This window comes from Helicoverpa armigera, chromosome 4 (genome assembly GCF_030705265.1).
Source record: "Helicoverpa armigera isolate CAAS_96S chromosome 4, ASM3070526v1, whole genome shotgun sequence".
Taxonomy (NCBI): domain Eukaryota; kingdom Metazoa; phylum Arthropoda; class Insecta; order Lepidoptera; family Noctuidae; genus Helicoverpa; species Helicoverpa armigera.
In genome coordinates, this window is record NC_087123.1 from 21,090 (window position 1) to 37,134 (window position 16,045).

Below are 16,045 nucleotides of genomic sequence, written 5' to 3' on the forward strand. Positions count from 1 at the left end.
TGGTTGTTTTAATCGTTTGTTACACAAGAATGCTCTCAAGATTGCTCATGAACCGAGCGCTCAATACCTATTGATAACGAGCAAGCTAAGGATTCTAGAATTCGAGTTCGAGGTTACGGTTCACAATAATTCGACAGTTTACAATCTCTCGAGATAGATTGTAATCTAACGATGTTTGTAATCTTACGGTGACATATACACCCATATTATAGTATTGGTCGCAAGTGTAGTGTGAGTGCACTGCGATGTCGCTACATTGACGTCATACAGTCACGTCACCTAATGTTACATACTATCAATTTCGCGTTATTAGTCATTGAAACACACATTATTTTGTCATTATATTTTATTGACTATGAAGGTAAATAACAATATCACATATATTAAATGTTTTAATCTAGCAAAATATATAAGATTTATAGGTATTATTTTATAGTAATTTCAACTTAGAGGTAGTAGTACATAGGTAATCTTATTGCCGTCGCAGTCGATTACATTTGTTAAAGGTATCATATCATGATTTCAAAACTTGCACGAACATGAGATAACATTCGAAACAATTCTAAATTGATTAAATTTATACGCAGTTTTGATGACAATGCCGCAATAAATGAAACTTCACCTACCTGTGCACGTGTGCACATTCTCAGTCTTGAGTCTACATAGATACTTATAAAAAATAATCTGAAAAATTCCAGTACTTTAGCCGAAATAGATTTTTGTGTAATTTTTCTTTGCTACTTACACGTTAATAAAAAAGCAAGTTGCTACAAAACGTCTTCACAGGTTGGTGAAGCAAACATAATTATAGGTGTTCTACTTCGTCTTAAATGTTATACCAATTATTTTGTTTGAAATGTTCACTTATTTGTCTGTGATAAAACATGCGACAAAACACTCTACTGTTTAGAAAGGTTCTAATTATTCGTAAGAAATGGTAGTCCGTGTTTTGTTGTCGTATTTATTGTCGTATTGTCATCAATACTTGTCATAATAAAACGACAGATAATGTTATGATTATCGAAAGATGCGGATGGCCGCGGTCGCTTAATATATATTGAATGGCACACGAATTACAATAGCATCCTCTCGAGCTAGGGCAGGCTCAGGAAGTAGAACGCGAGGAACGACAGCGCGTAGAACATGCTGCTCAGCGCCAGCATCGCCCGCAGCGTGGCCCGCAGGCGCCGCCCCCCGCCCCGCCCCGCGCCCCGCCCCTCGCCCCGCCCGCCGCGGTACAGCACCGCCTGCGCGCCGTTGTTGTACCGCTCCGTGTTCAGCACTTTGCGCGCCAGCGCCATCGAGTCCGCCTTGTCGTCCGCCTCCGCCGGCGCCAGGTTGGCGCTCAGCCGCCACGCCTTCGCTCGCATCGCCTCCCACTCCTGGTCCTCCTCCAGCGCGAACTGCGGCCGCGCGGCCTCCGCCACCGGCGGCGGCGGCGCCGGCCCGCACCGCGCCCGCCGGCGCCAGGCGCGGCCACGTGCCGGCCGCCGCCTGGCGCCAGCGCAGCCGCGGCGGCGGCTCGGGCGGCGGCGGCGGCGAGGGCGCGTCGCTCAGCAGGCGCAGCAGGCGCGGCGCGGGCGCGCGTGGCGGCGGGCGGCGCGCGGGCGGCGGCGGCAGCAGCAAGGGCGCGCGGCGCCTGGCGCGGCGCGGCGATGCAGCAGCAGCACGATGCGCGGGGCGGGCGGCGCCGCGGGCTGGCAATGCACAGCAACAGCCGTAGCGGAAGTAGCGGTCGCTGTACGACGGTGGGCAGCGCGCCGCAGCAGCAACAGGTTGTGGATGGAGGCGGACAGGCGGCGCGCGGGCGGCGCGGCGCAGCAGGCGGCGCAGGCGCGCGAGGCGGGAGGGCCGCAGCGGCTCGTAGGGCGCGGCGTACAGCGGCGCGTCCGCGTGGCGCAGGCGGCGCGGGCGGCGTCAGTCGGCGGCGAGCGGGCGGGCGCGGCGGGCGGCCTGCAGCTCGTGCAGCGCCTCCAGCACGGTGGCGGCGCTCCAGGCCTGCGTGCGGCACGAGTCGGCGCAGTAGGAACCGCCCGCGTTGCACAGCTCGGGCAGGCCGCGCCAGGGCGAGGCCCGCAGCTCGGCCAGCAGCGGCGCCAGCGCGGCGTAGCAGGCGGCGACGGTGCGGGCGTGGCGGCCGCAGTCGTGCGCGAAGGCGAGCCGCGCCCGCAGGTAGAAGCCGATGGGCCACACCCACTCGGGGCCCTGGTGGTAGTTGAAGCCGTGTGCGACGCTGGGGTCGTCGCTCGAGTTGGAGTTGTCGTAGTCGCCGCGGTAGGCCCAGTCGGCCGGGTCCAGCGTCTTGAGGCCGAGCGGGCCCAGCAGGTGCCGCTCGACGGCGTCCAGCGCCTGCCACGCGTGCTTGGGGTCGAAGAGCTCGGGCGCCACGGCCATGGCGATGGGGAAGTTGCAGCGCAGCTGGTAGTCGGCCCAGGGCCGCGAGGCGCCGTGGCTGTCCTTGTAGATGCCGCGGCGGTGCACGAGGTCGGGGCGCAGGTCGGCGGCGGAGGGCGCGGGCGGCACCCAGTAGTAGCGCTCGAAGTTGTGCCGGATGCGCTCGGCCCACTGCGCGAAGCTCCAGGACGTGAGGGCGCCGTCGCGGTGGCGCCGCACCACGCCGGGGTAGGGGTAGCGGCCGCCGCGGTGCTGCGCCGCCAGCCAGCTCAGCACGCTGTAGGCCAGCCCCACCAGCTCCACGGCGCTGCCGTCGCGCGGGGTGGCCGGCTTGCCGCGGTTGCCGGCGGCCTCGGACGAGCCCATCTTGTCCATCCAGGTGCCGCAGTTGGCGTCGTTGCCGCCGAACGGGAAGCCCGTCTCGGGGTCCACTCCGATCTGCACGTTGAAGCCCTTGTCCGACATGTGCGCGTCGATGCTGCGGCCGGCGTTGCGCTCGCGGAACACGAGGCCCTGCGGACACGAGGCGGTCAGAGCGGGCGGGGCAGAGTGCGGGGCGGGGCGGGGCGGGGTGGGGCGGGGTGGGGCTGCTCACCTGGAAGTGCACGTCGAGCGCCTCCTGCATGACGTCGTGCAGCGGCTGGTCGGCGGCTCCGGGCGGCGCGGGCTCGGCGTCGTCCTTGGGGAACAGGCGCGACACCGGCTCCGACAGCAGGCTCAGCCCTTGCGGTGCCTCACTGCAGTACTGCAAGTCACGACCACGTTCTCAACTGATCCGATACGACTCCTCGTAGATCTCACGATCGGGGAAGAGGGGACCGACCTGCTTGATGCTCTGCAGCCACCACCAGACGGCGTCGCGGCAGTTGTACCGCGCGTTGTGGCCGCCGTCCAGCAGGTTGGGGATGAGGCCGTGGCGCAGACAGGCCGCGAAGCCCAGGATGTGCGCCCGCGCGTCCGCGTAGCGCCCCGTCAGCAGCAGCAGCCCGCGCAGCGAGATGAAGGTGTCGCGGCCCCAGCAGCGCATGTAGCCCACCGCGAAGTGCGGCAGCCCCGCCGACAGGCTGTGCCGCGGCGGGCGCGGCGGCGGCAGCGCGGGCGAGCAGGCGGGCAGCCCCGCGCCGCCCGCGCCCAGCAGCTGCACGCTGGCCAGCGCCAGCGCCGCGGGGAACGCGCCGCGCCGCGCCTCCGCGCCGAGCCGCGCCAGCGCCGCGCGCGACACCACGCGGTGCAGCGCCGACAGCAGCGCCTCGAAGTACGCGGGCTGCAGGAAGCGCGGCAGCGCGCCCAGCGGCCGCAGCAGCTCGCGGATACGGGCCGCGACGGGCGCGAGACGCGGCAGACGCTCGAGGCGGCGCCACGTGTAGTCGGGCAGCCAGTCGCCGGCGCGCAGGTTGTCGCACAGCGGGTGGCCGAGGTCGTCGGCGGGCGCCAGCTCGGCCAGCAGCGCGGCGACGCCCGCCAGGCCGGCGTAGGGCAGCGGGCCGTGGCCGGGCACGTCGTACACGCCGCCGCCGCCCGCCTCGCGCTCCTCGGCGTCGCAGCGGTACAGCAGCGCGTTGAAGTCGGCCAGCTCGAGCTCGGCCAGCGCCGGCGCCAGGCCCAGCGCGTCGGGCCGCTCCAGCGTGCGGGCCAGCGCCGCCAGCGCCTCGCGCTGCGGGGGCCGCGGGCTGACGCGCAGCACCAGCACGGAGCCGGGCAGCAGCGGGCGGAAGCTGAGCTCGGTGGCGGCGCCGTCCTGGCGCACGGCGGCCACGAGCTGCGACTGCTCGAGCGGCACGGCGCGGCGCAGACACAGCTCGTAGTCGCTGAGGCCGGTGATGATGCGCGGGTGCGGGGTGAACTCGCCGGGCGGCCGCAGCGCACCGCCCTCTGATCTGAACATTTTTATTTATTTAACTTTATTATGCAATCAAACAATTACAAAGGCGAACTTAATGCCATAGGCAGTCTCTCCAGTCAACCTTAAGCTGATGCAGAGATAACATGGTAGATGCATTAGCAACTAGAGAATAACAGAATTGAATACTAAATAGACGTATAAGTAGCGACACATAGGTAGCGCTGAGCGATACGTGGAAGGGATTGCTGCGCATGTGTACTGTCGCGCACGCAATACATTTATTAGCAAAATAACAGGATCAAGATTCTTTATTCACTTTTAAGTCACTATACAACAACAACAAACTTAAACAACTTTTAACAAACAAATTCAAACTTTAACAAACAAAAAACAACAACAATACAGAAATATCAAAACACTTTATAACGCGACTGTACACGGGATGTGCGGATTGGCTGCATGAAGCGAATGCGGAGAGCTCACACGCTCGCCTGCACCCGCGAGCCCCCGGAGGACCTTCAGTTTTACTTCTGCGCAATAACGGTCAGCGCTAAAGTTACGTGCCGCTAGTTATATGTATATAAATATTATTACATATATTTAACATACAAAAGATTTAAAAAATAAATCATCCTCCGAGCCTTTTTCCCAATCATGTTGGGGTCGGCTTCCGGTCTAACCGGATTCAGCTGAGTACCAGGGCTTTACAAGAAGCGACTGCCTATCTGACCTCCTCAACCCATTTACCCGGGCAACCCGATACCCCTTGGTTAGACTGGTGTCAGACTTACTGGCTTCTGACTACCCGTAACGACTGCCAAGGATGTTCAATGACAGCCGGGACCTACAGTTTAACGTGCCATCCGAAACACAGCCAATGGTGTCTAAGATATACTTAGAAAGTACATACATACTTAGAAAATTTGCTTTGGTACTTGCCTGACCTGGGATCGAACCCGCGCCCTCATACTTGAGAGGTTGGTCCTTTACCCACTAGGCCTCCACGACTTTTCGATTTAAAAGATTTTAAGAAGATTTAAAGATTTAAGATTTAAAAAATAAATAACATTATCTATATACATGCATATGCATACTTGCATATATTATTCCAATGATTATTATAATGGTGATTCTTCTAGAGATTTATTAAACAAAAACTTCTTACGGCACTTTTAAATGATTGCTTGTTATTTATTTCTTCAAGCTCTAATACCAATAGTCGTCGAGATCGGTTAAAAGGTTCGATCGGGAAATTGTAATGCACAATAATACACTGATTGAAATGGTAGCTGTCGTATCTAAAAAAAAGTAGCTATCCCAGGTAGATCTACCTTCAAACAAAAAAAAACAATTGGGAATGAGATTTGTACTACATTCGAGCGAAGGAAAAGAGGCGGCAGGTGGAACGTACTCGTAATCCTTGTGGCGCAGCCAGGCCTCCAGCGCGATCTCGTCCAGCTGCCCCTCGAAGCGCAGCGGCTTGAGCTGGCGCGGCGCGGCGGCCGGCTCGGGCGCGCGGAACGCCGTGAACGCCACCAGCACCACCGAGCGACGCTCGCGCGGCTCGTGCCGCGTCACCGCCACCACGTCGCCGTCCAGCTGGTCCACGTACAGCTCGCAGTAGCCGCGCGCCGCCAGCTCCGCGTGCAGCTCGTTGAGCGCGCGCCGCGCCGCCACCAGCGCCGTGCCGCGCCCCACGCGCGGCTCCTCGTCGCCCGCGCCCCACGCCGCGTACAGGCGCGCCTCGTCCACCACGTGCACGGCGTGCGGCACCAGCTCGTCCAGGCCGCGCGTGGAGCCGGTGGCGCTGCACGCCATGGCCACGAGCGCGGCGGAGGGCAGCACGTCGAAGGCGGAGCGGCGCAGCAGCGGGCTGGGGTTGTCGTGCGTGAGGTCCAGCAGCAGCGCGTGCGCCACGCGGGGCCGCGCGGGCCGCACCGGGCCGCGCAGGAAGGCGCCCACGGGCCGCCCGCCGAAGCGGTGCAGCAGCCGGCCCTGCTCGTGCGAGTCCCACGCGCTCTGCGCCTCTGCCCAATTTTGTCGTATATAGTCCAATCAATTTAGACATAAAAGTGGTGGTTAAATAACATTAATTCCTGGAAAGCTGAATTTTGGTGGAAAGCTTGGGTGAACCATTAAAAATAAAATGTGAAAAGTCCCCATCGATCCCATGTGTGCGTCAAAAGTTATTCGAGGTTTTGCCATTTCGTAAGAGAAAAGGGTTAAGATTGCCGTTTTAAGGCGTACGGGAACAACACTGATGGTGTCTATTGTTTTATTATGCATGGCGTTGCGTGGTTAGATTTTCTTGGCAGTTTGTAGCACGTCGTGCAGCCGTGTGTGTGTACCTACGTATGTGGATTTTAAATTTAGAACTTTGAGTGAAAAAATTATTCGTCTATTTATCTATAAAAAGTTACGATTCAACAAATCGGTATCGTTAGGTACAACACTGCACAAAAGAGCTGGCAACATTATTTGTAAGTTTGACATTTTGCAAGTGTCAATTTAGTCTACGGGATTAAAAAACAGACTACAGTCTTTTCTGCCCTACCCCTAGAGTGCAATTGTTGAATGCTTTTGCTTGCATGCCGCATGCCTGCTTGCATGCTTCCGTGATACAGGCTTGTTTGCATGCTTCTTACAGGAAAATAAAAATGCCAAAACTATGCCAAAAGATCATTCAGAGTATAAACTTTCTGAAATATGATAGGTCTTTTAATGACTCTACCACAGATTATATAATAGTTACTACTACTTATTTGAAATGTATGCCAAAAGGAAATTCTGACTGGCAACTTTATGCGAAATTATGATTTTACTATTTAAGTATTATGACATATGAAATTTATGCCTAAAGATGATTCTGCTTGCCAAAATTATGAGTTTTTAATGTAAATAATAATGTAAATTTATAATGCTAAATGAGTGTATGCCACACAATTTTCTGCGAAGTGAAGATTATGCCAACTGTTGCTATGCAAAATAAGATTATGACATAAAAACCCTTTTGGCCCACTTTACTTTGTTGGGGACTATGGTTTAAACCCGTACAAAAGCTGGTACTTTTTTAAAACTACGTTTTATAGCGAGTTGGTTTTGGCGCTGCCTTTAGATATCTGTGTTTCGCAAGCTGCAGTTGGCTGCCGTTTTCTCAAATATCTATTACTCTATCTGGCGATAAGTTGCAGTCTTACTTATAAACGTGAATCAAATAATAAGTTATACTTAAGGGGTGTTTAAGAAAAAATCTTACTTATAAACGTGGCTTCTCACTTCTTAAGGCTTTAGGTAGTAATTATTTAAAACAATGCTTAGAAGATTTTTATAAGTAAGTATTAGTTGATTTTTATAAGTAAGGCTGTTGTTGTTTACGTAAGACGGCAAAAATAGTAAATCAATAAAAAACTTAAGATGAAGTTTCGAAGTCTTAAGTGCTATTTCCACAGCAATGTTAGATTTTTATTATTTTTCCGTTAGTACAATTCCTTATTCCGCCTGTTTGTGCTAAATAATAAGTTCCAAAATGGAGATTCAAAATCTGATATAACCATGCATTGTCATCCAGCTCAATTGGTTGAGGGCAAGTGCCTTAAAATTGAGTTGTAAGATTTCACCCGAACAAAACTACATTGCATGTTAAATAAAAATTGCTAGTAAAAATATTAAGACGAGTATACCTCGTATGAGCGAAGTGATGCCGAGCCGGTTGACGAAGATGTTGTCCACGTGGTCGGAGTTGGTGAACAGCTCGGCCACCACGTACAGGTCCGGCTTGACGTTCCGCGCGCAGTCCAGCATGTACTCCGCCACCTGCAACACGCGGCGTGGCAGTGGGGCGGCAGTGGGGCGGCAGCGGGCGGCAGCGGGCCTGTACTCACGTGCAGCGGAGTGGAGTGGCAGTTGTCGAGGCGCACGCCGTCGAACAGCTCGGCCGTGAGCTCGACGTACTCGCGCATGTGGCGCCACAGGAAGGGGCTGTCGTCGGGCTTGTCGCCGTAGCGCAGCTTGACGCTGTCGCCCCAGGCGATGAGCTCGCGGCGCAGGTACACGCGGGCGCCGGCGGCCCGCGCCGCGAAGTCCTGCAGCGGGTCGGCGTCCATGACCCAGCCGTTGTGCGCCATGCAGTGCCAGCCCGCGTCCGAGTACAGCGCCGCCTCCACCTCGGCGGCCGAGCAGCTGTCCACGGCGCAGGCCCACGTGAAGTAGCGCGGCGCCAGCGGGTGCCGCGCCGACACCTCCTGCACGCGCGGCCCGTCGGCCTCCAGGCGCTCGTACCTGCGCGGCCGGCGGGTGAGTGTCTGCAGTGGGCTGCACAGTGGGCCCGGCAGGGTCGGCACTCACCTCACGCCCGCGATGACGTTGTCGACGGCGGCGCGGAGGTGCTCGCTGAGGGTGTCGGCGGCGGCCTCGTTGAGCTGCTCGAGCTTGCGCTTCATTTCCTCGCAACATTTCTTCAGGCGCGACTCCTCGTCGTAGCACTCCGCTCTGCAATAAAACATATTTTACGAACCTATCACATGGTGTCGATTGGCAATTCGATGTGGAGATTCTGCAACGGTTCCAGAATAAAGCACTGAGAATAATAACCAATACACCACTGTTTATCAGAACAAATAAACTCCATGACTGAAATGAATATGGTCAAGAAAGGAATAGAAAACAGAGTTAAAGCTTACAAGAGCCGCATCGACGAACATTTTTAAGATATATTCACATTTTGTTATACTTATCGGCACGGATATTGAGCTCTGGGCGGAGGAGTGGGGATCGCTTTGCGCACTGTACACATAAGGCAATAAACCAATAAATCGCTTCTGCGCAGGTGAAGGTCAGGGCTCAATATCCGTGCCGATAACTATATGCCTAGTTTGAATCATTAGGGACCCTATTGTTTTCGCTCCACGTTAAACTAGTTGCACGGTTAGGTGTCCAGAACATCCAGAAGTACTTCGAGCACACTCAATAATATTATTCTAAGCAAATTTTTAAACTGAAGGGTAGTTGGTTTTTTGGATAGGTACTTAATTGAAAGCGTTAAAATCAGAATATAAGCTTTTCCAAATGTATAGGTATATTGATATGAAAAAGTGAGGAGCGGCGCAAGCGACCTGTAGACGTTGTAGAGCTGCAGCGCCAGGTCCATGTCGACGGTGGCGCGCAGGCGGCGGCACTGCGGGTCGGGCAGCAGGCGCAGCGCGGCGGGCGGCGCGGCGGGCGCGGGCGCCGGCACCTTGTTGCGCGCCAGGCAGCAGAAGTCGCGCAGCAGCGCCGCCACGTCGCACGCGAACAGCTCGTGCAGCCGCAGCTCCGGCAGCGCCGCCAGCAGCAGCGCCCGCAGCGCCTCCAGCTGCTCCGCGCGCTCCACGCGCCGCGCCACGCCGCGCGCCTCGTGCTCGCCGCGCGCCACGCCCGCCGACACGCGCGCCAGCAGCGCGTCCAGCAGCGCCGCCGGCCGCAGGTGCGGGCAGTTGCTGCAGTTGTACGTGGCCTCCGGGTGCGCCGCCAGCCACGCCGTCTCGTTGGCCGTGTGGTTCAGCACGATGTCGCAGATGGACAGCATCTGCGCGGGCGGATCGTGAGCGGCGCTGGCGGGCGCCGGCTCGGGCGGCGGCGCGCCTGGCTCACCTTCCACTCGGAGCGCATCTTGGAGACGAGGTTCTCGACGTCGGCGAAGCTGGCCTCGCGGCCCGGCTCGGCGCCGAACTGCGGGTTGAGGCGCAGCTGGTCGGCGATGCTGTAGCTGGAGTGCGAGGCGCCGAGCTCCTGCACGGGCGTGAAGTGCAGCATGTTGTAGCCGCACTCGTGCGCCACGCGCAGCACGGACTCCCAGCGCGGCAGCGGGCCCAGGCACTTGCTGAGCACGGTCTGGCACATGACGCCGTCCAGCGGCACGCGCTCGCGCCCGCCCGCGCCCACGCGCAGGGTGGGCGCCACGTGGAACCAGCCCGAGCCCTGCGGCCCCACGGCCGACTCGCTGCAACAGAGGCGCGGTGAGGGGCTGCGGGCGGGAGGCACGCTGGCGGGGGGCGGCGGTACTCACGCGCTGTCGTACACGAAGTAGTAGTGGAAGGAGCCGGCGCGCGCGAGGCGCAGGCGGCAGCACACGTCGGTGTCGGTGACGAGCAGGCCGGCGCCCAGCGCGGCGCCCGGCGCGGCGCCCGGCTCGTCGTCGCCGGCGCTGTGCCACTCCAGCCCGTAGTACTGGTTGCGGATGAACTCCGCCTGCTCGCCGCACTTATCCTCTTCTGCATGTATTGTCATTTTATTTATAAAACCGTTCCTACTTAGAACTTCGTCTGGGCAAACGTGGAAATGAAAACCGCACCTCCGTCCCTTTCAGTAGGTAGCAGAAACGGCTCTAACAATTTGATGAGTAGGAAGATACGTAAGTACAGTACCTAAGTTAGGTACCGATTAATCTCTACTTTTGTGAGTACCTAGGTATCAGTACGACGAGTGATAGAGGAATGGAAGCGGAAGATATATGTACCTACCTATGTATTGCACCGACCCCAAATAAAATTGGGAACAGGACAGGAAGATAAAGTTTACATACCTATTAAGGTATTTTTTGCTCTACTTTTTCTATTTAAGTACTAATAATATAATTTATTCTACTTTTCAACCGTGTTTTAACTTTCTCGTGTTTGGGCTTATATTATTCGTATTGACGAGACCTTTGCAACAGTGAAGGTTTGGAGTTGACCTGATGATGGAGACCAGAGAAGGTCGAGGGAACTCGACAACCGAATATGTAAACTACCTCGTGTTTGGGCTTGTATTATTCGTATTGATGAGAACTTTCCAGTTATGCGGATAGTGACAACTATTCTTATCACTGAAAAGCTAAAAATAAAAAACTTTTTACAAAAAAATAAAACCGACTTCCAAAAACACTTAAACGCCAAAAAACTAATAATTTTAGGTGCATCGGCCTAGAAGTCGGTGGCAAAATTAACTTAAGGACATCCGTTAGACACCGACTTCTAGGCCGATGCACCTAAAATTATTATTTTTTTGGCGTTTTAGTGTTTTTTAATGTAGGTACCTGCAGGTTCTACTTACGATTATCGGACATCACATAATTGGTATAGAGAAATACTTTTCGACCCAGTAAAGAAGGCCCGGGGCAGAATTGTAAATAGCAGCCTTTTTCAAATCTGTAAAAGTACAAGAAAAGTTAATCGTGGCGCGATACGCGCGATGAGTAGCTCGCCAGGTACGTACCGATACAGCGTGGAGTCGTGGTGCTCGCCGTGCTCCAGCGTGAGCACGCGCGTGGGCGCCGCGGCGCCGGGGCCCGGGCTGCCGCCGCGGCCCGGGCTGCCGCCGCGCCCCGGGCTGCCGCCGCGCCCCGGGCTGCCCGAGCGGCTGGCGGGCCGCTCGGCCGCGCCGCCACAGCGTTCGATCGCCATCTGCCTCTACGACACGAACTCATCGTTACACGAAAAGCCACCACGATTCATAAGGCTCTCCCCAGTTCACTATTTATCTATGAATTTATCTACTTCAATTTACCTAACATGGGACGAATTATTGCACAATTCTTTTCAGCAATTTGTATACGATTAGTAGCTAAAAAGAACTGACCGAGGTTAGCCTCTACACGTAATAAGAGAGCATTTGGTTGTCAAAACAGTTAAGTAAAAACCTAAAAAGCTCTGCAAGAAATCAGGACACATCTAGGTAACATAATTATCTTAATATTATAACCAATGTAACATGGGGAGAGCCTTCCTTACGGTTACTTCCAACATTAAACAGGTCCGCTAAATGTCTATGAAAATACCGCTCTCAAATAAATGCCACGGATAATTCTTTTCACGAAGTATTCAAACATCCTCGCTATGGGCTCCATATCTGAGAGTGAAAGAAATGACAAGGACCTTTTCAATGACAGCTTTCTCTTGCACTTTGCGAGCATAGTCGCTCTTGTCGCGGGTCACCATGTTGGGCATGTCGAGTGGTCGCGCTCGCCCATGGACGGCACATTCGGTGTGAGCGCAGGCGCGGTCGCCCAAGCCCTTAAATAAACGCGCGGTGCATCAGCGTGACGCCGGAGACACTCCGCCGCACTGCCCACGCTAGATTTGGTTACACTCTATTGTCTTTCTTAGCATCTACTTGCAATGGACCTTAGTGTAGGTACCTACCTGCATTTACATACAAATTAAGTAGATACCATACAAATTAGTAAAAAGAATTCGGGAAGAAGTTCCTTGTTAAAACTTTAGTTTGTACACAGTAGCAACATCAATCTGCCAATATCAACACTCAACGGAATGTGATCCATACAAACACAAGTTCCGCGACTTTTAAATAACCCATAGGGAGGTACCTATAGCAAGAATAGCAGTTACATGCACGAGTCCCGTGATATTACGATTGAGTCTTGAGTCCGTACTATTAATTAAGCCTTAATTATCCAGCCAGTAATATCACAGATTAGGGACCTTAATAATTAAGATGCCTAATCTGTGATATTACTGGAGATAGTTTCATCATTTATTCGGAACCTTTCCCGTGGAAGAGGGACAAACACTCTTACCTACATACTTTTTTGCCATTGCGGCCGAAGTGGGACATTTAGAGGTGACGGTTCTATCTACGCGACGCGCTCTCGATACTATAGGCCGAGTTATTTGAGTGATGATCACGCGGGTTCAGTCCTCGATAAACTTTATGTCGTTCCGAAACTAAACGAGCACAAATAGTGACGCGCATTCATTCGTGTCCATTAAACACGAAGGTTTATCATCACCGTTCTTTTCCAGATTTTGCCACAGTACGACTGAGCTACAATACAGGATTTCGTCGCGTGTCGCATTTTCCACGCGCGAATTGAGTCTCACCTCTCTTTCTATGGGAACTTACTTGGCTTTTATAATGATTTGTCAGAGATAACTACAATAAATATAGTTAAGTATTATCATTAAAGTTCTTTTCACCTACCTCTTTCTGGCGAAACGTTAATCTTGACAGACAACAAAACATTTTAAATACAAGTTTACATACTGTGAATAACATCGACAAATAAGCTAAATAGAAATGAAGAAAGAATATCTAGGCTCCAGTAACAGTTGTAAATCTAAATTCCTATTAAAATAGCAACGCTCCAAGTGAAATGTAATCAAAGAGAGGGTAATGAAATCGCCTCGGATAGTGAAACAATAAGGCCGACGCACGTCGCAGGTCACACTCTACATGGTGGTGGCGCGAGGCTCACTCGGCGTGGCGGCCACAAACAATCAGTGTGCCTGGATGTACTTGCGCTCTGGTGGTCACAATATTTACATCAAGTCTACCTAAATTACACAACTTTTGTCTTTACCCCTGTACCGTGGGCGCTCCTGGGCAGCCATTGGCCACAGGAAGCTTCTAGATACCAAATTTTTCAGAGAGCTGAAAGGTTTGCAATTAGCAGAGCCCTAAAACGGGATGTAAGGAAAAGGTAAGAAAGCTAAGGTCCTAAAAGTAGGTACCTAATGCAGTCAAAGTAATAGAAGTAATAGAACCAAGTTGTAAAAGTCATCATCTGCCTAGCCCTTCCCCAACTAAGTTCAGGTTGACTTCCAGTCTAACGGGATGCAGCTGAGTGACAGTGTTTTATGAGAGCGACTGCCTATCAGACCTCCCCAACCCAGTTACACACGGTCAGAGTGTAGCAAAGGGTGTGGAAGGAGCTCAAAACTTTCCAATTTACGACAAAAATAAAAATTCTTACAAATGGCCCGTTACTTTTGAGTGGTTTATGGGCCATTTATTTATTTATTTATATTTCCAACAAGAAATACACATTACAGACAGGTTTTAGGAACAGATATTAACTTTTCTTATGTTTCCTTAATTATAGAAAATCACAGCATGCATTAAATTATAATTATACAAAAAACAATATGAAATTATTTAAAGACTTTACAAAAATCAATTAAAATGAGCATTATTGTAACAGACAAATTAAAATAAATTAAAACAAAACAATGCAATGAAATAAAGTAAAAAATATTTTATTGATGATAGATATTGAATAAAGTTTAAAATAAAGTAAAACCCTAAATCCGAGTTGGGGTGCACCAAGTCAAAAACTGACTTCCAAGTTCATTTACAGACAAACCATTGGACCTTGCTAAAAAGCCCCTCATGATTTTAGCCTTATTTTTAGCTATTTTATACCTACAATCAAAAACTTAATAAATTAAAATTAAATTCACAATAATTTTTTGTTTTGAATCACACAGTTTTGAGTACTGGATCACACCCTTTGCTACTCTCTGCCCCACAGATTTAGATGGATTGTATATTTATTTTTATTGGGGTATGGAAAACAGATCCCTCAAGACAAATAAAACCGCGGGAAACAATCTTCCGAAGTAACTATTCCATGCGAACCACGTCGCGGCGAAATCAAGTTAACTATGATGTTAAAAAGCTAGACGGATACATAGTAAAGATTACATTAGAATTATATCCTTACCTAAGCAGTTAGGTACTTTCTTACTGTTGTTTTAATATAATGATAAAACCCGGTCCACTCGTTTTCGATATTATTTATTATTTCTTGTGATTTTACATACAATTAGGAATAGCTATATTTTATGATAATAATAATAAATCACATTTTACTTAACTACACAGCTAAATTAATTAATTTAGCGATTAACTTATCAAATTGTTTTGACAGTAGTCTCCTCAAAACGACCTTCAAATTTTGAACGAAAGATAACAATGCGTTCCAAATCAAGCAAAACTAAGAGGAAGTGCCAAAAAAATCTGGATCCCGGAAATAATCAAGTCTACTACAAAAGTCAACGCGCGTGATTGATTAAACGCAAAAGCATGGATGTATAAAAACTTCGTACAAAGTAAACCGATCGGCACCATCGATATACATATGTAGTACGATATTTAATATATGTCAATGATCGGCACTGACTAGTAAAAAGGAAAGCATAGATGGTACACTATTAAATTAGCTAATGGCTAAAAGTGTTTTACAACAAAAATGGACATGACATTTGACGTCAGTTGACGTCATAGATATCAAGCGATTGAAGCACCCGCCTCCTCTTGACAAGTTTTATCTTGAAGTAGCCACTGGACCTTGGTCGTTTAGACCAGCAGTATATATTTTGCTGGTTTCACCAGCAAAACTGCTATGCTGTGCATAAGGGTTCGATTCCCGGTCAGACCAAAATCGCTTTGTGGTTTTTAGAAACTTACAATGCAGCCGAAGGAAGTTGGTGGACATCTCTCCGGACGATGACAATGAACGAATAGGGAGGGGAGAGTACCTGGGGCCCGATTCTCCTAAGTTAAAAATGGCAAAATTGAATCGCAATAAAATTGCAATTTTTACCATATCGGGCATCCTGCTACTAATCTAAAGACCAATCGAATTCCAACGACATTCGATTGGTATGCCATTTTGGTGATTTTGGTCTATACCGTAGTTTGCTCTACAATCATATTGCAATTGTACATCATTTGCAGACAAAATGATTCATTTTTAAATGACAGAAAAGGATAAAAACGTTTATTTTAAAAGGAAAATAGCGGAATGCAACACTTCAATCGTAATTGAATCTCAGTCGAATGTTAATTTTATGTCGCTTAAGTAAAATTAGCGGCCGATCTCAATAACCTACTTACCTTTAACCATCTGTTACATTACCGATCTTTAGTAGCTACAACCGCATTTGTGCGTTTCAATAAACTAAAGATAGATAGGAATATCAACCTTTACTTTGATCCACATATGGGAGGGCTTACCGCTTACCATAGTTAAGTGGATCCATAGAAAAAAAA

General features: G+C 51.2%; 1 protein-coding gene across 1 annotated transcript; it reads right to left on the reverse strand.

The window, feature by feature from the left end:
* Positions 1-1,768: 1,768 nt before the first annotated feature.
* On the reverse strand, positions 1,769-15,847 carry LOC110377945 (glycogen debranching enzyme). Its single transcript, XM_049847226.2, has 13 exons — positions 14,715-15,847; positions 11,468-11,661; positions 11,306-11,400; positions 10,281-10,485; positions 9,866-10,214; positions 9,349-9,800; positions 8,582-8,725; positions 8,119-8,515; positions 7,918-8,050; positions 5,649-6,264; positions 3,218-4,271; positions 2,990-3,139; positions 1,769-2,907 (listed from the first exon to the last, which is right to left on the reverse strand). The coding sequence occupies exons 2-13, from the start codon at positions 11,653-11,655 to the stop codon at positions 1,918-1,920; spliced, it is 4,773 nt and encodes a 1,590-aa protein (XP_049703183.2). The 5' UTR covers positions 11,656-11,661; positions 14,715-15,847; the 3' UTR covers positions 1,769-1,917.
* Positions 15,848-16,045: the final 198 nt, after the last annotated feature.